The sequence below is a fragment of the Neoarius graeffei genome, chromosome 21 (assembly GCF_027579695.1).
Source record: "Neoarius graeffei isolate fNeoGra1 chromosome 21, fNeoGra1.pri, whole genome shotgun sequence".
In the NCBI taxonomy this organism is placed as follows: Eukaryota; Metazoa; Chordata; class Actinopteri; order Siluriformes; family Ariidae; genus Neoarius; species Neoarius graeffei.
This window is the reverse complement of record NC_083589.1, coordinates 30477361-30502081: the sequence shown is the minus strand read 5'-3', so window position 1 is coordinate 30502081 and position 24721 is coordinate 30477361. Positions and strand designations below refer to the sequence as shown.

Below are 24721 nucleotides of genomic sequence, written 5' to 3'. Positions count from 1 at the left end.
CTCAGGAGAATAGCATTAATTTTACAGCATGAACAGCGATAACGACAGTGTTCACAGCGAAAGCGAGTTTTACTACCCTGAGGAAGAAGAAATAAAAGAAAACATTTCAGGAGAAAGCTAAAAACCTGTAACTGTTGCTAACGCCGAGCAAAAACATGGCTGAATCCTGAATGACTCCTATTTGTATAAATAGGGGACGACATAGGCGGCAAAATGTAGTTTTTTTCCTGCCATGGAAGTGCACTTGTATACCGAGGAGGAAGCCATTTGCATTACAGCCGTGAATGAGGATTCAAAATGGCGGCTCGGCTCGGTTTTCCCTTTCGGGCGCTCTCGTTTTCTGTTAGAATTTGGTAAAGAAAAAAATAAATATATGATTTACCAGCTTAAGGTCGGTCCGTATGGTGAAATACCATGACCTCGGCCTTGAATACTGACCTCGGCCCAGAGGGCCTCGCTCAGTACTTTCAAGACCTCGGTCACGATATTTCACCATACGGACCTCCCAGCTGATAAATAACATGTATGTATTTTTGTGATAAATCCAAACTATACTGAGCGCATTTCCCACATTAATCAATACAAAATTCCTACATCTTTCAGTTCTTTTAAATCAAGGCTGAATACTTTCTTCTTTGCCGCTGCCTTTTATTAAAATCGAGACTTTTAATTTGATTTCTTTCAGCGCGACCGCAACGCATGACGGGATATATTACTTTGGTTAGTGACCGTCGGTTGTACACTACTTTTCGTGATGCATTATGGGATACTTTGAGTGCACTATATAGGGTGTAAATAATCCTCACTATTGTTTCGGACAGCACTACAAAATGGCGTCCTTACTATACAGTGCTCTATATAGTGAGTAGGGAGCGATTTCGGACACGGGGCCGGTTTAGGCCGTCACTCTGTTCGCTCATGTTGGTTCGCGAGTTATAATATCAGTCCATGGAACTAGCTTAGACATCAAAATGAGCAACGTAGCAGAAAAATGGCAAAGAGCTCCCAGCTGAGGGTGTGTTACAACAGCGTACAGCAGAACAGCTCTGGACAGCTTTGCTACAAAACTGTCCAGAGCTTCAGGTGCATGTTGGAGTGCGGTGTATGTGAGGCTCATGAGTGACTGCCATGGCGGAAGCCATCGATCACCTCATCAAACATGCCCAGTGAATAACTCATATAAACACAATTACTCTCAGGAAAAATATTGGTGGAGATATCAAGGCCAACAGAACTTGTAAAAAAGACAAAATATTATTCCTGAAAATAATTTGTAGAGCTGCAACTTCAAATGAAAGTTCTGTCATCTGTCCTATTTCGCTGATATGGGAATAGGCGGGCTTTAAAGTGCATATTCTGGACCAATTTCGTGGGGTTTTTTTTATATGAACGTACGTCCCTTTACACACTCATCCAGAAGGGTAATTTTGCACAAGGCCATCTGTCTACAGCAGAAAAAAATAAAATAACAAAACACGTCTGGAAAAATCCCAAGGGAGTCTGGAGCCAGATTGGTGACGTCACCTGCGGAAGCGCCAGCAGGCTGCGCGAGCTTTGCACGGTTTCAGTGCACAGCCTGTGTAGACCAAGCGCTCCCGTTTCTCTCTCATTGTCCGGTCTTTTGGGAAACGATGAGTACTAATCCCATCAAGATTGGTGTTGCTACACCCTCCTACGATACATCTGTTAACCATTTTAATAATTACGCCATAACGTTGAAGAAATTTGCAGAAAACCACCAGGTCGTTTTCTCATAAACAAACCAGCGCTGACGTAGGATTCAGAGGGAGGCGCCCCGCATGCGACGTCACGTAAATCAATGTCTGCCGGGAAATCCAAATGCCAAGTTTTTTCAGAGGCGGACCAATTCGCCTCAAATGGCTTGATTTCAACTGAATTTTTCTGGTATTGCGCAAGGTAAAAAAATTGCACAAAATGTGACAGATATTTGACCAAAGTTTAATATAAAATAGGAGAATTACACTGATCTCGCTCCTGAATTTACCCGTGATATGCACTTTAAAACTGTCCTGCAGCCAGCCACTAGAGGGAGTCAGAGACATCTTCGAGTCAATTTTGAATCTGTCAGCATGCCCACTTACGCTACCGTTCAAAAGTTTGGGGTCACTTTGAAATGTCCTTATTTTTGAAAGAAAAGCACTGTTCTTTTCAATGAAGATCACTTTAAACTAATCAGAAATCCACTCTATACATTGCTAATGTGGTAAATGACTATTCTAGCTGCAAATGTCTGGTTTTTGGTGCAATATCTCCATAGGTGTATAGAGGCCCATTTCCAGCAACTCTCACTCCAGTGTTCTAATGGTACAATGTGTTTGCTCATTGCCTCAGAAGGCTAATGGATGATTAGAAAACCCTTGTACAATCATGTTAGCACAGCTGAAAACAGTTGAGCTCTTTAGAGAAGCTATAAAACTGACCTTCCTTTGAGCAGATTGAGTTTCTGGAGCATCACATTTGTGGGGTCGATTAAATGCTCAACATGGCCAGAAAAATGTCTCGACTATATTTTCTATTCATTTTACAACTTATGGTGGTAAATAAAAGTGTGACTTTTCATGGAAAACACAAAATTGTCTGGGTGACCCCAAACTTTTGAACGGTAGTGTAAATATACCTACTGTACAGACATGGATCGGACATCACACACACACACACATTAGTATCCTTTACTTAAGCGACTAAAGGAACAGTTTGGCCAAAAATAACATTTTGTTAGGACTAGGACTGTTTTGGCCTCTAGAGGCCGCTGTTATTTCCTTTTCATGTCGTGTTTATTTTGGCCTCTAGAGGCCGCCACTGTTCCTGTGTCTTGTGTTTGTGTTAATTGCCTAATTATCTTCACCTGTGTCCTTAATTAGTTTGTCTATTTATACCCCTGAGTTCAGTCCTCTTGTCACGGAGTCTTTGTGCTGTTATGTTTATCTCCAGTTTCCTTTGTACTGTGTTTTTTGATCTTCTTAGCTTTTGTATTTTTGCACTTTGCTTTTCTTTTGGATTATTCTCTTTGGTTTTTTTTTTGTCTTTTGTTTTGCCCTGTATATAGTGTATATAGTTTAAATAAACCTTTTGATTCTTTTTCTACTTCCGCCTCACGCCTCTGCATTTGAGTCATCCCCCTGGTGGCCTAGTGGGGGTTTGCTGGATTATCACACCAACGAACCAGGTTCGAATCCCAGCAAAACCCTAACAGAAAGACTCCGTCATGACCGACTCAGCAGAGGCTGCTTCAACTGTCTACCCGGCCAACCTTCAGGGAATTATGGCAGCTTTGACACGCTTCGGAGCGACCATGGACGCTCATGGACGTACGCTCACCAGCCAACGTGAGGCCCTTGCTCGCCACGAGGAACTGCTTCAGCAAATTGGGAAAACCCTGGCACAGCTGACATCTCTGCCTGCATCTCCTGCTCCTGATCCTGCTCCTGATCCAGCTCCCACTCCTGCTCCAGTGCCTCCTGCCATGCTGCCTTCTTCACCTCGCGAACCCAGCCTTCCTGCACCACAGAGGTATGACGGCAAGCACAGTGAGTGCCGAGAGTTCCTTACCCAGTGTCAACTCACCTTTGAGCTTCAGCCTACCACCTACACTACGGATCGCCGCAAGATTGCCTTTGTGATCACCTTATTAGCTGGTAAGGCGCGAGCCTGGGCTACTGCTATCTGGCAAAGACAGGGACCTGAGTGCTTTGATTTCCAGCTGTTTTCTGAAGAGATGCTTCGGGTCTTCGATCAGGCAGACATCAGTACCGACGCAGCCCGAAAGCTCATGTCCATCCGGCAAGGAGGAAGCGTCGCAGATTACGCCATCTCGTTCCGAACACTCGCAGCAGTAAGTGGATGGAACGAGACTGCCCTGGTGTCAGCCTTCCACCATGGTCTGTCTGACCCCATCAAGGACGGTCTGGCCTCTATTGGATGCCCAAGTGACCTCGAAACCCTCATCTCACATGCTATTCGTCTGGACAACAGGATGAGAGAACGCCACCAAGCCTTGAGCCCCCCCAGCCTCCCTATCTCTACCTGGAGACCGTCTACCTCCTTCAGTGACTGTCCAGAACCCATGCAAGTGGGTCGTACTCGCCTCTCCGCATCTGAGAGGGAGCGCAGAAGGAGGGACAAGTGCTGCATCTACTGTGGCAAGCCTGGTCACTTCCGAGCATCATGTCCCGAACTCTTGGGAAAAGGACCGCCCCGTCCAGCCGAGGGAGGGTTGTGACGGGGCCTACCCTCTCTCCCGGACTCCCTGGCCAAGGAATCTACATCCCGGTCTCCATCTCCTGGGGTGAGTCTGTCCACTCTTGTCAAGCTTTGATAGACTCAGGGGCAGCTGGGAACTTTATGGATATTCACTTCGCCCAAAGCATCAATATTCCGACTGCACCTCTTGAAGTCCCACTGTCTGTGTCTGCCCTCGATGGCCAAGCGTTAGGTGATGGAAGAGTCACCCAAGTTACTTCTCCAGTTTTCCTCCAGTCTCAAGGTCACAAGGAAGAAATATCCCTGCACCTGATTCCTTCACCTGAGTTCCCAGTTATTCTAGGCCTTCCTTGGCTTACTCGCCACAACCCTCGCATAGACTGGGTAACAAGCCAGGTTGTGGAATGGGGCCCTGCATGCCATGCCTCTTGTCTGCTCTCTAACTCTCCTGTGTCTCCTGCCGAGCCCCCTGATCTCACCGAGTTATCTCAAGTTCCCACAGAGTACTGGGATCTCAAGGAGGTATTCAGCAAGAGCAGGGCCGCCGTTCTTCCTCCGCACCGGGCCTACGACTGTGCCATCGACTTGCTCCCTGGGACTACCCCTCCTCGTGGCAGACTGTTTTCACTCTCTCAGACAGAACGCAAGGCCATGGAGGAATACCTCAAAGATGCCCTGGTCTCTGGGTTTATTCGACCCTCCACTTCACCTGCTGGAGCCGGCTTCTTCTTTGTCGGCAAGAAGGATGGGGGGCTCCGACCATGTATTGATTACAGGGGCCTGAATAAGATCACTGTGCGCAACCGATATCCCCTTCCGCTGATGTCCACAGCTTTTGACCTGCTCCAAGGCGCCACCGTCTTCACCAAGTTGGACCTACGGAACGCATACCACCTCATCCGTATCCGACAGGGAGACGAGTGGAAGACTGCCTTTAACACCCCGTCTGGGCACTACGAATACCAGGTGATGCCCTTCGGACTCACCAACGCACCAGCTGTTTTTCAGGCCCTAATCAACGACGTCTTAAGGGACATGAGTAACCTATACGTTTTTGTCTACCTCGACGACATCCTTATCTTTTCCAAGACCGTGCAGGAGCACCGCCACCATGTCCGCCAGGTTCTCCAGAGGCTGCTACAGAACAATCTGTTCGCCAAGGCCCAGAAATGCGAATTTCATGTTCCCGAGGTCTCCTTTCTGGGATTTATTGTACGGACAGGCCAACTCCAAATGGACCCTGCCAAGACCCTGGCCGTCCGGGATTGGCCTACTCCCAAGTCCGTTAAGGAGGTTCAGCGGTTCTTAGGATTCGCTAACTTCTACCGCAAGTTCATCAGGAACTTCAGTTCTGTGGCAGCACCCATGTCAGACCTCACCAAAGGGACAGGTGGATCTTATGGCTGGTCTCCTCAGGCAGAAAAGGCGTTCAAAGACCTCAAGGACCGCTTCTGCACGGCACCCATTCTGGTTCTCCCGGACACCTCCCAACCATTCATCGTGGAGGTGGACGCCTCGGACAGTGGTGTCGGCGCGGTGCTCTCTCAACGTTCGGAAGGAAAGCTGCACCCCTGCGCTTACTTCTCCCACCGCCTGAGTCCTGCTGAGTCCCGGTACGATGTGGGGGATCGAGAACTGCTAGCGGTCAAACTGGCCCTTGAGGAGTGGAGGCACTGGCTGGAGGGAGCACAACATCCATTCCTGGTTTGGACTGACCACAAGAACCTGGAGTACCTCCAGCAAGCCAAGAGACTGAACCCTCGACAGGCTAGGTGGGCCCTGTTTTTCAGTCGGTTTGACTTCACCCTCTCATACCGCCCCGGCTCCAAGAACACCAAACCTGACGCACTGTCCAGACTGTTCTCTGCCACTAACAGGGAGAATGAAGTCGGGCCTATTATCCCTGTGTCCCGGATTGTGGCCCCTGTCCGCTGGGGTATTGAGGAGGCTGTCCGACGAGCCCAACGCCAGGACCCCGGTCCTGGGACGGGGCCACCAGGCCTCTTGTACGTCCCACATCAAGCCCGGGCCAAGGTTCTCCAGTGGGGTCACTCTTCCCCTCTCACCGCCCACCCGGGAGCTCGGAGGACCCTGGACTTCCTGAAAAGACGCTTCTGGTGGCCTAACATGGAGAAGGAAGTAAGGTCATTTGTCCTGTCCTGTGAGGTTTGCACCAGAACCAAGAACCCACGACAGCGTCCCCAGGGTCTCCTGCATCCTCTGACCATTCCCTGGCGTCCCTGGTCCCACGTGGCAGTCGACTTTATCACGGGTCTCCCTGAGTCACAAGGTAACACGGTCATTTTGGTCTTAGTTGACAGATTCTCCAAGGCCTGCCGCTTCATACCACTGTGCAAACTCCCCTCTGCTCTTGAAACTGCGAAACTTTTGTTTAATCATGTCTTCCGAGTCTTTGGTCTTCCACAGGACATCGTCTCAGACCGAGGGCCCCAGTTCTCCTCCCGAGTGTGGCACGGGTTCTGCAAGGTCATCGGAGCCACTGCCAGCCTCTCCTCTGGGTTTCACCCACAGTCCAATGGTCAGACGGAGAGGCTCAACCAGGACCTGGAAACCACCCTGCGAGGCCTGGCTATGGATAACCCGACATCGTGGAGCACCTGGCTGCCATGGGCGGAGTACGCCCACAACACCCTGCAGTCATCGGCCACCAAGCTGTCGCCATTCCAGTGCCAATTCGGGTTCCAGCCACCTCTGTTCCCGGACCAGGAGGAGGACGCGGGGGTGCCCTCGGTCAACCAATATGTGAGACGGTGTCGCAAGACCTGGAGCAAGGTCAGGAAGACCCTCATACAGACCTCCAGAACCAACCAGACTCAGGCCAACCGCCATAGAAGACCTGCACATGCTTTCCGCCCTGGGCAGCGTGTTTGGCTGTCCACTAAGGACCTTCCACTGCGGGTGGAGAACCGCAAGCTTGCTCCTCGCTACATTGGCCCCTTCAAGGTGGTGCGCAGGGTGAACCCTGTCTCCTACCGGCTCCAGTTGCCCCGGACTCTGAGGATCAACCCCACTTTCCATGTTTCCCTGTTACGGCCCGTACTGACGTCTACGTATGCCCCTGCCCCTAGGAACCCCCCACCCCCCCGCATCTTCCAGGGGCAGACTGTGTTCACTGTGAATCGCCTGCTTGACTCTCGCCGGGTCCGCGGCGGGTTGCAATATCTGGTGGACTGGGAGGGCTATGGTCCTGAGGAGCGCTGCTGGGTTCCTGCTCGGGATGTCCTTGATAAAGAACTATGTCGGGACTTCCATTCGGCCCATCCGGATCGCCCTGGGAACGTCAGGAGACGCTCCTAGAGGGGGGGGTCCTGTTAGGACTAGGACTGTTTTGGCCTCTAGAGGCCGCTGTTATTTCCTTTTCATGTCGTGTTTATTTTGGCCTCTAGAGGCCGCCACTGTTCCTGTGTCTTGTGTTTGTGTTAATTGCCTAATTATCTTCACCTGTGTCCTTAATTAGTTTGTCTATTTATACCCCTGAGTTCAGTCCTCTTGTCACGGAGTCTTTGTGCTGTTATGTTTATCTCCAGTTTCCTTTGTACTGTGTTTTTTGATCTTCTTAGCTTTTGTATTTTTGCACTTTGCTTTTCTTTTGGATTATTCTCTTTGGTTTTTTTTTTGTCTTTTGTTTTGCCCTGTATATAGTGTATATAGTTTAAATAAACCTTTTGATTCTTTTTCTACTTCCGCCTCACGCCTCTGCATTTGAGTCATCCCCCTGGTGGCCTAGTGGGGGTTTGCTGGATTATCACACCAACGAACCAGGTTCGAATCCCAGCAAAACCCTAACACATTTACACTATCCACTTACACAAAAATTATTTATCTAAAAATCAGCCATGTTTGCTGTTACGAGAACTGTGGGCTCAGGTAGGCTACCAGCTAAACCGCAAACTAGCATCAAACAAATGCTGATGTGGTTTCTGACACTGTAGGAAAAAAATAAAATCAAATAAAAACAATAGAATCTAAGATTGTGTTCACGTGAGATTTTTCCCCTCGAGTTTGGCATGTTGGAGTTGGTCAACTATTGCGCTTCGGAGAACTGATCTCTGGTCCTCTGAAAAACAAACAAAAACAACCCCCCCCCCTCCCGTGATCTGGGGCTTGCTTAAACAGAACCTTGTTATTAGTTTGAATTCTCATGTTACTCCCCGTTTCAGGTTTCACACTGATTGTTATGTTCACAGAAGGAGACCAAACACCTTTCTGTTCAGCTACTCATTAAACACCTTATTAAGGACACTCTACTAGTACTGGGTCGGGCCTCTGCTTGCTCTCAAAACAGCCTCGGTTCTTTGGAGCACGGATTTTATAAGATGTTGGAAACACTCCTTTGAGATTCTGGTCCACGTTGAGATGTAAAATATAATCCTGTGTAAAAATAATTCGATAAAAACAGAAAGGAACCGTCAGGGCCTTTAGAGAAGGCCCAAACATATCAACATTCCAAACATTATATTTAATTTTTATCTCGCCCGGGACGGAGTCCACCAGGGGGCGAGGTATTGTTTTCGGTCGTTTTTTTTGTTAACGATATTACAGGAAAACAGCTGGATCAATCTTCAGGAGACTTTCAGGATAGATAGGCCTTGGTCTCAAATAGAACCTCCTACATTTTGAGTGTCATCCGGTCAAGGTCACCAAAAAGGTCAAAATCGTTTTTGCTGTGTCTACCGCCTCATATAGAGGCGCTAGCCACTACGTCATCGTCCTGTAATGGCCCTTTTCCACTACCCTTTTTCAGCTCGCTTCAGCCCGACACGGCTCGCGTTTCGACTACCTCAGAGCAGCACGACTCAGCTCGCTTCAGCCTCACTCAGCCCCCAAAACTCGCACGGTTTTGGAGTGGGGCTGAAGTGAGCCAAACCGAGCTGAGTGAGGCTGGGGGCGTGAGGAGACACTCCCCTGTGCACTGATTGGTGAGGAGGAGTGTCCTCACATGCCCACACACGCCCCGCAAGCACGCTGGGATCTGTAAACACCGTAAACCCGGAAGAAGAATAATTACGAATTACGAGAATTTCTGAAGCCTTATGCGCCTCGCCTCATCTATACACTCTTGCCAGTATCTGTTGGCGTCGTCGGTGACAACAAGCCACAGCACCAAGACCAGCAACACTAACGACTCCATGTCCTCCATGTTTATTGTTTACTATCCGGGTCGTGAGACTACCGCTTAAAATATCACTGATGTCACTGTTTGCGCCGCCTAACATCACGTGACGTCCACCCACTTTCGCTAACTCCACCCAATGTGTCCACCCACTTCCAGCCAGCACGGTTCAGCGCGGTTGTAGTCGAAATGCAACTCCAACAGCCCCGCTCAGCTCGACTCAGCCCAACTCAGCACGGCACGGCTCAGCCCGACTCAGCCGCGTTGGTAGTGGAAAAGCGACATAAGAGTGTAACCATCACGCACTGCGCATGCACATACACGTGTTCCGATTAAAATGGCCGGTGAGTGTATACAATTCCGTTCACCGTTCGAAATAAATGGACTCGACTAAAGAAATCGCTTTCAGACATGTTTATGCTCATTACAGAAGGAAAGTGTGTTCCACTGAGCTCTAGCACCGGGCCATTTCCGGGGAATAAGAGTTTGGGTCACGGTGACAGCATGCGTATGTCAGCCTCAGTTCAGAGGTTTCAGTTTCGAAAACTGTAAGAGTAGAATAATATAAAGAACAGACACTTGGTATATTTTACTACTGTGATTTTTAAATTGTTCATTTTTGGATTACGCATCATTTTTGTGGCTACTGCCTCACAGAGTAAATATATATGCGATATTTATTGTATGGACATGGGTTCAGAAAACTATTTTATTTATAATCAGTAGCCACATGGACCCATAGGGTACCTATTTTTTTCATGATATTTTCCTTCATATTCATCGTAAGTGCTACCGGGCGAGGTTTGTTTTGCCTGGAGACACTTGTTCGTTCTTTAATTGCTTTCATTCTTTCATAATTTCATGATAATTATTCTCTTCTAATTCGGCCTCGTTTTCTATCAAGTTTGCGTCAGAAATGAAAGGGTTACTGTCCTGAAAACAGTAAAATCGAGTTATCCGATGAGATTTGTTTGTTTGGTGTCTCTAGGCTGAGAAGAATTTCGAGCTGCTCACTCATTGGTTAGGACGTCATTGCCGGGACAGAAGGCCATGGCAGCGCGCGTTTATGTAGGAAGTGACAGATGAATTAACCAATCAGATTTTTATTTATAGTTGGAGGGACCAAAAATTTACCGCCCAATGCAAGCTTAACCGTTAGTCGGCGCCGTCAGCGCAGCAGTGACGTCACCTTCCAGCCGGTGTAGCGTTCATCAGTAGTGTTAGCGAATGCTAATAAAGCGGTCAAGCCAGTGCTATCTATCGAGAGCAAGTAGCACAGGCTAACGACCGAGAAACTACAGTTTCTGTCTCTAGACTCTTCTTCCACACAGCTCGCTACAGTATTTTTCACTCAGACTTAAGTATTCTTCATTTCCCTGTGTAATTTACTGAGTTACTTTTAAAATCAACATCAACAACTACCGTACACACAACGGCACGACCTGGCAACCTGCCGCCAATCCCTTGCAAAATCCTTTGCCCTGTTGCTTTTTTGGTGTGTCTGGCTAAGGTTTGGCTGAGCTCAAGTCCCAGCTCGAATAGTAACAGTTCATCACTGCTTCTAAATAATAGCACATTCAGTACTTGGTTGCATATAAGAGCCACTATCAACCGGTAAGCTGCTGTAAAGCAGCGGTCCCCAACCCCCGGGCCGGTACCGGTCCGTGGGTCATTTGGTACCGGGCCACACAGAAAAAATAAATAACCTGCACTATTTCCGTTTCATTCATTATCTGAGTCTGAATGATGTTTGATTTTGAAAAATGACCGGATTCTCTCCGTTACATCCGTCTATAACTCACGCTTGACCAGAGCATGTGAGCGGAGTGGAGCGGCGAGAATTTCGGTCCTCGCTCACGGAGGTGGTCGCTCCGCTCGCTCCCCGCTCAATGTTGCACCATGCCGCTTCGCCCGTTACCGCTCAGTGCTCCACCAAGATTGCATCCCGCTCCACTCCACGCTCGCTCAAAAAATATGTGCACGCATGCACGTAGCGGACGCGGAGCACTTCCCGTATCTCTGCCCTCTGTCCCCCGCACTTTTTACAGCCATTACAACCACTTAATTAATTTTTAACACGTGGAAACGCGTTTGTCCGAGCCGCCTCTAAACGCATCATGAGCAGGCGGAGCGCAGGTGGCAAACAAACACCGCTGTCGTTCATTCTGAGCCACGTTGGGCATGCTTCAGACTCGTGATGTGAGCGGTAACGGGGCGAAACTGGAGCGGGCCATTGCCTCGCTCCATCCTTCCCATCCTTGAAAAAAAAAAATCCCGCTCCGCGCTCTTTTCAAGATTCGTCCGCTCCGTTCACATGCTCTGCTCTTGACGCATGTCAAGACGCTTATCTCAGCGACCAAGAATGTTGGAGAGAGGACATTACTCGTGTTATGTTGCTGACGCGATGTTACGAGGATGCTGCTAATAAAGTTGCATACGAGTACACAGTGGATTCACGTTTATTACTATATTTAGAAAATACCACAGTTTATCCACCACACCTTAAAGGCTGGTCCGTGAAAATATTGTCTGACATCAAACCGGTCTGTGCCGCAAAAAAGGTTGGGGACCGCTGCTGTAAAGGATATCTTAGATATCATGATGCCAGTTTGGGCCTTGTGTTGTGTAAAACACACTCAGTACAGATCCTCAGTGGAAAAGTACTGCGTCAAGCTTTCATCTCCATGTTCTCGGCGGATTGTGAAATGTTCTAGCGGGACATTTGGTTCTGTTGGTTTCCTACCTGCAGTCTGATTCATTCAAACGCAAACATTTCCACTCTCTCTGACTGAGTGTAGGCAGAATTAAACATCACAGCCAGGGTGCTGTTCCCTCGCCTGTGTGTCCGTCCTGCTCCCTGTCAGACCACATAACACTCACAGATATACCAGAGGTACACAACCCGCCCCACCCCCCACCACACCCCCCACCTCTTGGCTTCGGCTGGAGATAAATGAGATCTTCTTCCTTGTGTAGTCGTCTATTGCTGTGGCGATGGCTTCTAACCACTCATCTCTCTCTGTGGCTGAGCTGTACACACACATTAGAGAAGTTAAAACCAGCTTGGGCATGTGTGTCATTTCATTCCCCTGTGTGTGTGTGTGTGTGTGTGTGTGTGTGTGTAGTGGTGGGGGGGATTTTTACCTGGCGGACAGGATGAAGGAACGTTCCACACTCTCAATGTTCAGTTCGTTTTGATACGCCTCCTGACTGGGCTTGCTTACCTGCAGGAAACATGATCATTAATTATACAGGTGTGTGAGATTTAAAAAAAAATATTCATTTGTTTTATTTAATTCATTATTATTTTTTTGGGGGGGAAGCGGTGTGTTTCTGTAAAATGCAGGATAGCTGACCTTCATACCAGCCAGAGACAGGATACTGTTTACTTTATACTGGCCAGACTGTACAGGAGTGGTGTACAGCAGGATGTCATTAAACTGCACAGAGAGACAGAGAGAGGGAGACAGACAGAGAGGGGGAGAGAGAGAGAGACAGAGAGAGAGGGAGGGAAAGAGACAGACAGACAAGAAAGACAGACAGAGAGAGAGAGGGAGGGAAAGAGACAGACAGAGAGAGACAGAGAGAAGGAGAGACAGAGACACAAAGAGAAACAGACAGAAAGAAAGAGACATACAGAGAGGGAGAGAAAGAGAGAGGGAGGGAGGGAGAAAAAGAGAGAGACAGACAGAGGGAGAGAGAGACAGACAGACAGACAAAGAAAGAGACAGACAGACAGAGAGAGAGGGAGAGAGAGACAGGGAGAGAGGGAGGGAGGGAAGGAGACAGACAGAGAGACAGAGAAAGAGGGACACAAAGAGAAACAGACAGAAAGAAAGAGACAGACAGAGAGGGAAAGAGAGACAGAGACAAAGAAAGAGACAGACAGACAGAGAGGGAGGGAGGGAGGGAAAGAGACAGACAGACAGACAGACAGAGGGAGAGACAGAGAGGGGGAGAGACAGAGACACAAAGAGAAACAGACAAAGAAAGAGACAAAGAAAGAGACAGACAGAGAGAGAGGGAAAGAGACAGACAGAGAGAGAGGGAAAGAGACAGACAGAGAGAGAGGGAAAGAGACAGACAGACAGACAGAGAGGGAAAGAGACAGACAGAGAGATACAGACAGATAAACAGAAAGAAAGAGATACAGAGAGACAGACAGCAGGAAAGAGACAGCGAAAGAGAGAAAACATTATGTAATGATTTTTTTATTTACTCCTTAATCAAATTATGTACATCATAAGCAGCATTCTTGGTCACGCCATGAGACAAAACAGTGTTAAGCACTTTGCTGCAAATTATAACACTGTACCACTGAGCTAGTCGGCACAGTAATGCTGATACAAAGTACTGACTGGTACCAGTTGGTGGAAACTCTTCATTTTAACTTTTAAAAAAAAGGCAGAAGTGTGAAAAGTGTGAAGTTACAGCTCCTCGTATTGCTCAATCAAAACACCAGCTTTGAGTCTTGGCCCTGAATCTCTCAGTCGCTCAGGATTAATCCTCCAAGCCTTGATTCGGATTTATAAACAGTGTAAACATTTCCTCATTCTCCAAGAGACTCTTGCCTCAAGGAATTAAACAAAACAGAGCATGCTGTTAGAGGTAAATAATTAATGACGGGGTGGTGTGATGCGGCCTGCGCTCAAAACCCCGCACTCCTTAGCCTCGGAAATTTGGTTGCTGGGCAAATGGAGCATCAGTCTGACTAAAGAATTCATCATTTTTCTACCCGTTTCACGAACACTGACACGCCACAGTTCATACACTTATTAACATTCAAATAGAAAACAGTGTCAAGGAAACAACAACTAGACTGCATTCCCGCAGAGGAAACGCAAAGTGTGCTTTCTCAGCTGGAGCAAAGGGTCACCAACAGGAACTGGATCAGACACAAGACTTCGCACTCGAAAATCTGTGTGTTACATGATCTACAGCTGGTGCTGGCGAGATCTACAGAAAGTCTGTCAGGCGTGGGCAAAGCGCTCGAAAATCTCTCTTTTAAATGGCGTGCTTGAGTGGGATGGGCGGAGCTACACATCATACTGCAGTCAGCCAGCAGGGGCGTTAGACCATAACGGGCCAACATTCCACCCTTCATCTGCATGGAGAAAAGAGGGAAGAAAAACGACAATAACAAAAAGATGGCAGGGGCTCGTGCAAAGATTTATACCGGCACACTCCACCAGATCAGAACGGACGTGTCGGAGTTGGAAGGGTATCGCTATCTCAGAAGCTGGAGGAGTAACGGTGCCAAAAAATGGGTGAACAGGAATAATAATAAATGAAGTAAACTTTTTAGTGAGCAAGCACACTAAAACAACCTGTACATGTCAAAAGTTTAAAAGGAACTAAAAGTCAGTCAGTCAGTCTCTCTCTCTCTCGCTCTCTCTCTCTCACCAGGAAGAACATTCTGGGCTGCATGACTTTCCTGGATAGTTTCATCAGTGTGCCCTCCTTCAGAAACACCTGCATGAGCAACACAAGGAAATCCAACATAAATACACTCACAAAAACCACTGGGGGGGAAGGGAAAGGGAGAGAGAGAGAGAGAGAGAGAGAGGAAGGGAAAGAGAGAGAGCGCAGGGGGAGATGGGGAAGGGAGAGAGAGAGGGGAAGGGGAGAGAGAGAGAGAGGAAGGGAGAGAGCGCAGGGGGAGATAGGGGAAGGGAGAGAGAGAGGGGAAGGGGAGAGAGAGAGAGAGGAAGGGAGAGAGCGCAGGGGGAGATAGGGGAAGGGAGAGAGAGAGGGAAAGGGAGAGAGAGAGAGAGAGAGAGAGAGAGAGAGGAAGGGAAAGAGAGAGAGCGCAGGGGGAGATGGGGAAGGGAGAGAGAGAGGGGAAGGGGAGAGAGAGAGAGAGGAAGGGAGAGAGCGCAGGGGGAGATAGGGGAAGGGAGAGAGAGAGGGGAAGGGGGAGACAGAGAGAGAAAGGGGGAGAGAGAAAGAGAGGTAGCAAGAGAGAGAGGAAGGGAAAGAGAGGTAGTGAGAGAGAGAGGAAGAGAAGGATAGCAAGAGGGGGGAGAGAGAGAGAGGGGAGAGAGCGCGTGGGGGGAGATAGGGGAAGGGAGAGAGAGGGGAAGGAAGAAAGAGAGAGAGGGAAAGGGGGAGAGAGAAAGGGAAAGAGAGGGGTAGTGAGAGAGAGAGAGGAAGAGAAGGATAGCAAGAGGGGAGAGAGAGAGAGAGAGAGAGAGGGAGGGGAGAGAGAGCACGGGGAGATAGGGAAAGGGAGAGAGAGGGGAAGGAAGAAAGAGAGAGAGGGAAAGGGGGAGAGAGAGAGGTAGCAAGAGAGAGAGGAAGGGAAAGAGAGGGGTAGTGAGAGAGAGAGGAAGAGAAGGATAGCAAGAGGGGGAGAGAGAGAGGGAGGGGAGAGAGAGAGAGGAAGGGAGAGAGCGCAGGGGGAGATAGGGGAAGGGAGAGAGAGAGAGAGGGGAAGGGGGAGACAGAGAGAGAAAGGGGGAGAGAGAAAGAGAGGTAGCAAGAGAGAGAGGAAGGGAAAGAGAGGTAGTGAGAGAGAGAGGAAGAGAAGGATAGCAAGAGGGGGGAGAGAGAGAGAGGGGAGAGAGCGCGTGGGGGGAGATAGGGGAAGGGAGAGAGAGGGGAAGGAAGAAAGAGAGAGAGGGAAAGGGGGAGAGAGAAAGAGAGGTAGCAAGAGAGAGAGGAAGGGAAAGAGAGGGGTAGTGAGAGAGAGAGAGGAAGAGAAGGATAGCAAGAGGGGAGAGAGAGAGAGAGAGAGGGAGGGGAGAGAGAGCACGGGGAGATAGGGAAAGGGAGAGAGAGGGGAAGGAAGAAAGAGAGAGAGGGAAAGGGGGAGAGAGAGGTAGCAAGAGAGAGAGGAAGGGAAAGAGGGGTAGTGAGAGAGAGAGGAAGAGAAGGATAGCAAGAGGGGGAGAGAGAGAGAGGGAGGGGAGAGAGAGCGCAGGGGGAGATAGGGAAAGGGAGAGAGAGGGGAAGGAAGAAAGAGAGAGAGGGAAAGGGGAGAGAGAGAGGGAGAGAGGAGAGTGAGGGGGAGACAGAGAGAGGGGAAGGGGGAGAGAGAAAGAGAGGGGTAGTGAGAGAGAGAGGAAGAGAAGGATAGCAAGAGGGGGAGAGAGAGCACGGGGGAGGTAGGGGAAGGGAGAGAGGGGGAAGAAAGGGGGAGAGAGACAGAGGTAGCAAGAGAGAGTAAGGGAAAGAGAGGTAGCGAGAGAGAGAGAGGAAGAGAAAGGTAGCAAGAGGGGGAGAGAGAAAGGGAATGAGGGGAAGGGAGAGAGAGGTAGCAAGAGGGGAAGAGAGAGAGAAAAAAGAGGGAGTAAGGGGAAGGGAGGGAGAGAGGGGAAGGAAGAGAGAAAGAGAGAGCACGAGGGAAAGGGGGGGAGAGAGAGAGAGGTAGCAAGAGAGAGAGGAAGGAAGGGGGGAAGGGAGAGAGGTAGCGAGAGAGAAAGGAAGGAAGGGGGGAAGGGAGAGAGGGAACGAGGGGAAGGAAGGGAGGGAGGGAGAGAGAGAGAATGATGAATAATGTGTCAGATGGTTTAATAATGTACCCTTCCAGGCTGCACGATCTCATGATGCCCGTTCAAACTGCACTGAACCTGCATTAACTTCTGGAAGTTGTCCTGAAAGAGAAAACGTGAACGTCTGAGTGAAAACAAAAACAGAGAAGCTGCGGAATCCTGGAGAACAAAAACCAAAAGACGGATGACTCAACCTTCAGACACTGGGGCGGGTTTCTGAACCCTCATTAAACCATCAGGTTACTCGACTAAATCATGAAACATTCATATGAAGTCATGTTAAATGTCATATCACAAAAACACCGGCGTGAGATTAAACGCGCTTTGACGATTGACAAATTCCCCACCAGCGCCCCGTTCATTCGAACCGTGACCTCCACCAAAGGAGGACGTGATGCTTTCGCTGCAGTTTGTTCGTTTCCTTGTAAGCAGGACTGCACAAAGCCTACCAGCCCCATTTCCATGAGACGTGGTGGAAAGGCAAGGCAAGGCAAGTTTATTTATATAGCACATTTCATACACAATGGCAGTTCAATGTGCTTTACAGAAGTAAAAACAAAAACAGTAAACAATAGAGAAATAAAATTACATAAAATAATTTTATTTTTATTCTAAAACAATTAATTAAAAGAATTAAAAGAATTAAAAGAAAATAATAAGAATTAAACAATAGTAAAAATAAAATAATAAAATGAAGTAGTAGTTCAAATAGCAGGAGAAAAAAGAAACCAGCAGAATAGAATAAAGAATAAAATAGAATAAAGTTAAAGTAAATTTAAAACATGCAGAGAAAGTAAAGATTATAAAAATGTAAAGAAGACAATATTAATTATTTAACAGAAAGCATCTGAGAACAGCTTGGTCTTTAACCTAGATTTGAAGCTGCCAACAGCAGGAGCATTTTTACGTTACGTTCACACTGCAAGGCTTAATGCTCAATTCCGATTTTTTTGTGAGGTCGTTCACATTAACAAATATATGCGACTTGTATGTGATCCTCAGTATGAACGAAAAGCGACCTAAAAGTGTTCCGCATGCGCATTGCAGGATACGACGACGTCACACGCAGTGAGCATGGCCAGTGTTTACGGAAGTAAAACTGCCCGGTTGCGGTATGACTCATCCAATCTAGCTTGAATAGCTGCATCCCCCCAAATGGAAATCAGCTCCCTAACCTCTGCGTCCTTCCATTGAGAAGATTCAGAACCTTCACAGCCCGAAGCGTCCCTCGCATTGATGTCATGCGCAGGGGCGCAGATACGTTTTTTGAACTGGGAGGGACAAAGCTGCCAGCAAACCAACCCCAACCCCGATATGCCTGTCAAACTTGTTGTTAGTAACCATAGCAACCAAGCTCGAGCTCGCAACCTGTGCAGTCTGCGCAGCTCAACCAACCGAATATCAGTCTTTGTTTTGTTTTATGTGAATTGTTGCAACTATGTATGTACTGCTGTGCACCTCAATAAACCGAATGGTAATTAGTCTTTTGATTTTTCCGTGAGGTTTGCCTTATGCAAAGAAAGACAGCATAGACGTTTTTTCCTCCCTATAAGTGGGGGGGAACGAACGAGGTGAATTTAAATCTGGGTGGGACGAGTCCCCTCCCATCTGCGCCCGTGATTATGCGCCATGTTGTTGTAACTTTTTTTGAGAGACCCGCCGCCTACTTCAGCGCAGAATAGTGACGTTTGTGGCTTGTTGATGACGTGTAAGTCGGATGAATGCGACCTGGCGGTTCAGACTGAAGTCGCATATGAAAAGAGCGGATAGGAATCGGAATTAGGACCACATATCCAAACGGCCTGGGTCGGATTTGAAAAAATCGGATCTGTGTCGTTCATATTGTCAATAAAAGATCGGATACAGGTCACATAAGGGCGAAAAGATCGGATTTGAGTCACTTCAGCCTGCAGTGTGAACGTAGCCTTAATGTCCTCTGGGAGTTGGTTCCATAGCTGTACTGCATAGTAGCTAAAAGCTGCTTCACCACACTTTGTTTTAACAACTGGTTTTAATAGTAAATTTTTCTATTGGGCCCTGTACCATTTAGAGATTTGTATACCAGCAGCAATAAAGGTGTAGCACGGGCCAAGGAAGAGCCCGGTACATTTTTGGGATGGATCAGAGTCCCGGGGCGGGATACAGATGCTTGCGCTCAACAATGCCATACATCTTAAAATCCAGTAAATGGCAGTAAAGTTCAATGCTCGAGGTGCTCGGAGAGCATGATGTCCAGTTCCTCCAGAACGTTTGAACCTGAATCATTAGCACCTCTGTCAGAGCGAATTTTTCTTGGTGTGTGTGTGTGTAACGTCTTACCCCTTGTTTCATGATGTCATTGGCATGATTTGCAACTTCCTTCACCACTCCAAGGGCAGCTGAGTGAAGACAGAAAGAAATAACTGTCAGATAAAGTTACTGGGATTTACTTCGACACCTGCACTACGTACGTAACACAGGACTTTTCCTCAGGAATAGACTGAGGAGCTTAATACCGTAAAATACCAAATAATAGCCCGGGCTATTATTTGTCTCAATCACGTAAGAGACCCGGCGCGTATTAGAGACTAGGCGGCTATTTGGAACAGGCGATTAATTCCTTCTTCACAAACACCTTCCCCAAAATCTACCTCAAAACGGGGAAAAATCATTCTCAGATAGGCCTACTTTTAACCAGTATAACTTACAGTTTGTTTAGAGTTAGATTACAGATAGCACGGTGCCGACTTCGGGGAATTTTGAAGACGCAGAATGCATCTTCGCATGGCACAGTCGGGGTGGATAAAGGATAAATCACACACCGTTTCCTGTTAATGACTAGTTAAGCGCATGCTTTACAAAATAATCAAGAAACCACACCATTGTCTGTGCGCAGCACTGTGATTTAATTACTCTGCAAAGTTATGGTCACTTGCTATCACCCTCACCCATGCAGCCTCCCTCCACCCTTTGCGCTTCGCGATGTCTGTCAATCTGAAATTGCATGGAGGGCGCGACGTTGAAGCAACATAATTAGGGTGCGAAGTGTCAAACCAAAGGGTTTTTTCTTATGCTGAAAAATAAGTGACCTGCAGTGGCTACATACTGTCATCTTGCATTCTCACGTTTCTCTCCAAGACGTCTCCCTATTTGGCGGATATGAGCCTATTCCCCGAGTGAGTTGGTACGGTGGCTCGACCCCGTAGAAAACTTAAAGTTCGGATGAAAGTTAGTTGAATAGGTTACTGACTTGTAGGCCTACATGTTGCCTGCCTGACGCGTGCTTCTGCCCAACTTGCACAACAGATTACTTGTTGAAAAGGCCCCTTGGATTAGATTGGCCGCGAGCAGACTGAAATGCATGTTAGAACGCTCTCACCTTTTTTGTAAAGCGTCTTCCAGATCCGAATGGGTAAGGGCAAGTGAAATGGTATAAGGTCTTTAATAAAACTCAGTGTGTGCTTTGACGCATGCATTCGGCAATTTAGGTCGTTTAACAGAAGCAGCAGTCCAACCTTGGAAACCCGCAGTCCTCAATGTCACCACACACGCTGGCTTTCGTTGGGTGTACCCAAAGGGGTATTCCTCATTCGATGACGTAAGTGATATCCCACACACCCATGTCAAACGTAATTGGCTAAGACATCTGTCAAAAGTTACGGAGTTGCATTCCTCAAGAAATATTACGGTAGACCAAGATTATAACATTGAAATGGCATGTTTATTATCACGTAACAAAATGTTGTAAACAGTATTATAGAAATAATTTCATTCATTCATTCATTCATTCATTCATATTGTTTCGGTAGAAAACTATGCAATGCAAAATCGTTTAAACACCAGAAAACCAGAAAAGTGCTGGGCCTCAAGATTCTAGATAGAACGTTCGGACGCTTTTTTTTTTTTTAGACCCCGGCGAGTATTCGGAACCGGCCTTTATTTGTCACAACACACGCCTACACCCGGCCGTTAAAGGGAACTCGGCGGTTAATTGGAACTCGGCTATTATTTGGTATTTTACGGTAATTCCTCTTTTTTGCTTTTTTACACCTTCACTGTGTCTGAAATCTCTCCTTCCCTCCCTCACTCTATAAACAGTGCTATATAGTGGCAGCCGTAATATTTTTTAGTGACTGCCTCAGAAGCACAACCTGCCATTATATAAACAGCTTAAATCATTCAAAATTACCGAGCGAAGTGAAACCACAAAAGCGACAGAACAATTTTCTGCCTGTCTTTTTTTAGTTATTATTTTTTACGCATATTTCATTGATTTATAACTAGGGCTGTCAAACGATTAAAAAATTTAATCGCAATTAATCTCAGAATTTCATATAGTTAATCGCGATTAATCGCATTTTTTTAAATCTATGTAAATGAATAAGGCTTTTAAAGTGAAATGTTACAATTAAAACGGTGAACACATTTTATGCTAAAAGTACTTCAGGGTTTCCCCAGGTTTGACCACCATAAATTTAAGACTTTTTAAAGACCTTTTTAAGACCACTTAAATGAGAATTAAGACCTACATCGCACCCATTATGCGGTCGTAGAACACCAGATCAAATTCCCAATAATGACAAATGTTTCAAGCAAGACTACGTTCAGACTGCACCCTGAAACGACCCATATCCGATTTTTTTTTTTTTGCCCATATGCGACCTGTATCCGATTTGTTATTGACAATCTGAACGACACAGATCCGATTTTTTCACATGCAACCCAGGCCGCTTGGATATGTGGTCCTAATTCCGATGCATATCCGTTATTTTCACATGCGACTGCAGTCTGACCGGACAGGCCGCATTCATGCGACCAACACGTCATCAACAAGAGACAAACGTCACTATTCTGCGTTGGCTAATCCCGCCTCTTTGGTGGAAAACAACAACATTTATACAGTTTTCAGAATTTAAATAGACTTTTATAGAATTGATCAAGCTAATGGTGGATTTGGTAGGGACCTGGATGTTGATCTGTTCGCCTGATTAAATAAAACAGTTTCTATAACTGATTTATAACTTAAACCATCCTGTACCACATCGCCAGGTCTCGCCTCATCTCCATAGCAAACTGCACTGGTGTTTCTGCACCTTGAGCCAGCGCTGAGAGAAGCTGCAGAATTCAGCTGGCTATAAACAATCTAAATAAATATTTATAAAAATGTAGAAAAAGTTTATTAATATGATGAAATAAATATGTGCAAACTATTAAGCCTGAATTAAGAGTTTGGTAATACAGCGGCCGCATCCCAAATGACTGCCTACTGAAGCTCGAGTGCACTATATAGAGTTTAAAAATCCATTACTTCCTAGTAACATGTAGTGCACTTATATAGAAATTAGAGAGACATTTAGGAGTCAACCCTCGTTATCAGGCTACACGTTTTCATTTCAGTTCAGAAACAAAAACACACACGAGACCTCACACTTTAACACTAACCAGATAATTAAACAAACAAACAAAAAAAGAAAAATCATTAAACTTGAAGAGTGCGCTTTTTTTTTTTGTTTACGTATTACGTAGATGTGCTTATTACGTGTCAATTTGCGCATGCGGGACACTTTTGGGTCGTTTTCCGTTCATATTGGAGATCGCATACAAGTCTCATATAATTGGTAATGTGAACGGCCTAACAAAAAAATCGGATTTCACAACAAATCGGATATGGGCCGTTTCAGGTTGCAGTCTGAACGTAGTGTAAAAGTACTTTTATTATAAAAGTTATATACTTAAAAGTCATTATGTGCATTGCTTGTCAAATCTTCACATTCAAGACAAGCAAGACTGAATTTTGTTATGTAAGACGTTTTGTTTTTTTCCACAGGAGAATGTTGTAGCGATTTCCGAGTCTGGGAACACAGCCTTAAAGAGTTCGCTTATGCCCTCATTCGAGCTGTACGAGTGGTGTTCCGTAATTGTTTTGAAAATCCAGAGCACCTCTGCCCGAAGTGTCGGGGTTCCACCGACACCCATCATGCCACTGCTCGGCCCTTGTGTTGTTGCTAGCCTTGCCGATGGTGTCTGGCTTGGCTGATGCTGCTGATGTTCGACAGCGGTGCTAGTGCCAACTCCAGGTGCATTCGGAGATTGAACCGTGCAGAACTGAGCGATGGGCTGGTGGCGGTGGAGGGCAGATGCAATGTGCTTTGAGCTCTAAAGCGAAATGACCTATAGTGGACAACTTGAAGGCCTTTCGACAAACACAGCATCTTGCTTCAACGCCGCTTCCAGGAACCTCCCTCACCCAATCACGATATCTTTCATCTGAAAGCTAGGGCTGTAACGATACACCCAACTCACGATTCGATTCGTATCGCGATTTTTGACCCACGATTCGATACGCCCACAATTTTTTTTTTAAATGTTTTTTTTAAAGTAATAAATTTGACTTAACATTTACTTACTTACATTAACTATTTAATAACAAATAATTCAGACCACTGCAGAGAATGAGTAATATGTATGCAAAAATGAACAAATGTATATCCAAAGATTGGGGGGGGGGGGGGGGGTTGGTGGCTCTCTCACTGTCTCACTCTCATAGGGCCAATGATTTTCTGTGATCGCGGAAAACAGATGGAAATTACGGAATTTTTATGGTGAAACATTGCTCGCGTGTCAAAATGTAACTGCCGCAGAAGGCTTCCGCCCAAGCAGACATGCCTTCAGTGTTGCCAGATATTGCTAACGGTTTCCACCCCAAAATATGTTCAAAACCAGCCAAAAAGCACCTAAACCCGCCCAATCTGGCAACACTGCATGCCTTTCCGGTCAAGTGATTGTGATTGGCTTGTGGCACACCTAGCCAGCCAATGAGCTGCTTGTTTACAGATTCGCTCCCCGCGTCGCAACCAGAATGGCGACCGCTTAAAAGAAATGAATGCTCTGCCAGTGGCGAGTGTGGACGTTGCGTGACTCGCAGAAGATTGTCGCAGGTCGGCGAAAAAACGACTTACTAATAGATATAAAAAAATAAAAGTAATTTAAGTAAGTTTAAAATGTAATTTAAATAAAAAGTAAAGTATTCATAAATTGAAGTTTGGAAGCGCCTCTGTTTTTGGGCTGAGGAGAAGTTTGAAAGGGTGTACCGCGATTCTGCCTTCTTGTATCGCGATACGGATCGTGGCTCTGCGTATCGCGATTTCGATACGCATATCGTTACAGCCCTACTGAAAGCCACTGCTGATTAAAATGACACTTCCCCATGCTGCGATTCGCGGAGTCTCCTCTCCACCACGGACTCCGACGATTGCGCCGGCGCGAAAATGTATCAATATTGTTTCTTTCTTTGCGCATACTCCAAGAAATTCACTGATGTTACGCAAAACCCACGTTTTCACATTGTAGAATAGTATGAGTAAATTTCAGACCTTTGTTTAAAAAATTAAGACTTGGGCAAAGCAATTTAAGACTTTTTAAGGCCTTAATTTTGGAATATTAAATTTAAGACTTTTTTAAGACTCCGCGGCGACCATGTACTTGTTAAAAACTGCTGGGACAAGAGAAAATGGTAAGGGAGTTTATTCACTCACATACTAGGCAGTACTGAACATACAAAACACAAAATTGGATTTTGTGATGGATTAGGGAGCTGTAGTCTCAAATAGAAAACATGTAGTCACATACTACTGTGTCTCAGTTCAGACATGTGTGACAAAAGAAAATAAAAATGAAATAAAACTTCAATTGTGCCGGAGTTGTATTCAGTCGCAGCCTATAGACCCCTTCGCAGTAAACGTCATTCATACGTAAGCGGAAATTGCGCGCGCAGCCTGGACTCAAAAAAGACTCAGCGATGCCTAGTTGTTGTGTTGTCGGGTGTCAGAATCGTAGCAGTGATGGGGTTAAAATGTTCAGAATTCCAGCAGGATCTCACCCATTCCAAAAAAAA

At 46.6% G+C, this 24721-nt stretch overlaps 1 protein-coding gene across 1 annotated transcript in view; it reads right to left on the bottom strand.

The window, feature by feature from the left end:
• fgd6 (FYVE, RhoGEF and PH domain containing 6) overlaps nucleotides 1-24721 on the bottom strand; it is a 164907-nt gene that overhangs the window by 22759 nt on the left and 117427 nt on the right. The window contains exons 10-15 of the mRNA XM_060902955.1: nucleotides 19168-19226; nucleotides 16879-16950; nucleotides 14759-14827; nucleotides 12712-12795; nucleotides 12500-12579; nucleotides 12286-12385 (exon numbers count right to left, since the gene is read on the bottom strand). Of these exons, the coding sequence (XP_060758938.1) occupies nucleotides 12286-12385; nucleotides 12500-12579; nucleotides 12712-12795; nucleotides 14759-14827; nucleotides 16879-16950; nucleotides 19168-19226 (464 nt within the window). The remainder of the gene's footprint in view (nucleotides 1-12285; nucleotides 12386-12499; nucleotides 12580-12711; nucleotides 12796-14758; nucleotides 14828-16878; nucleotides 16951-19167; nucleotides 19227-24721) is intronic.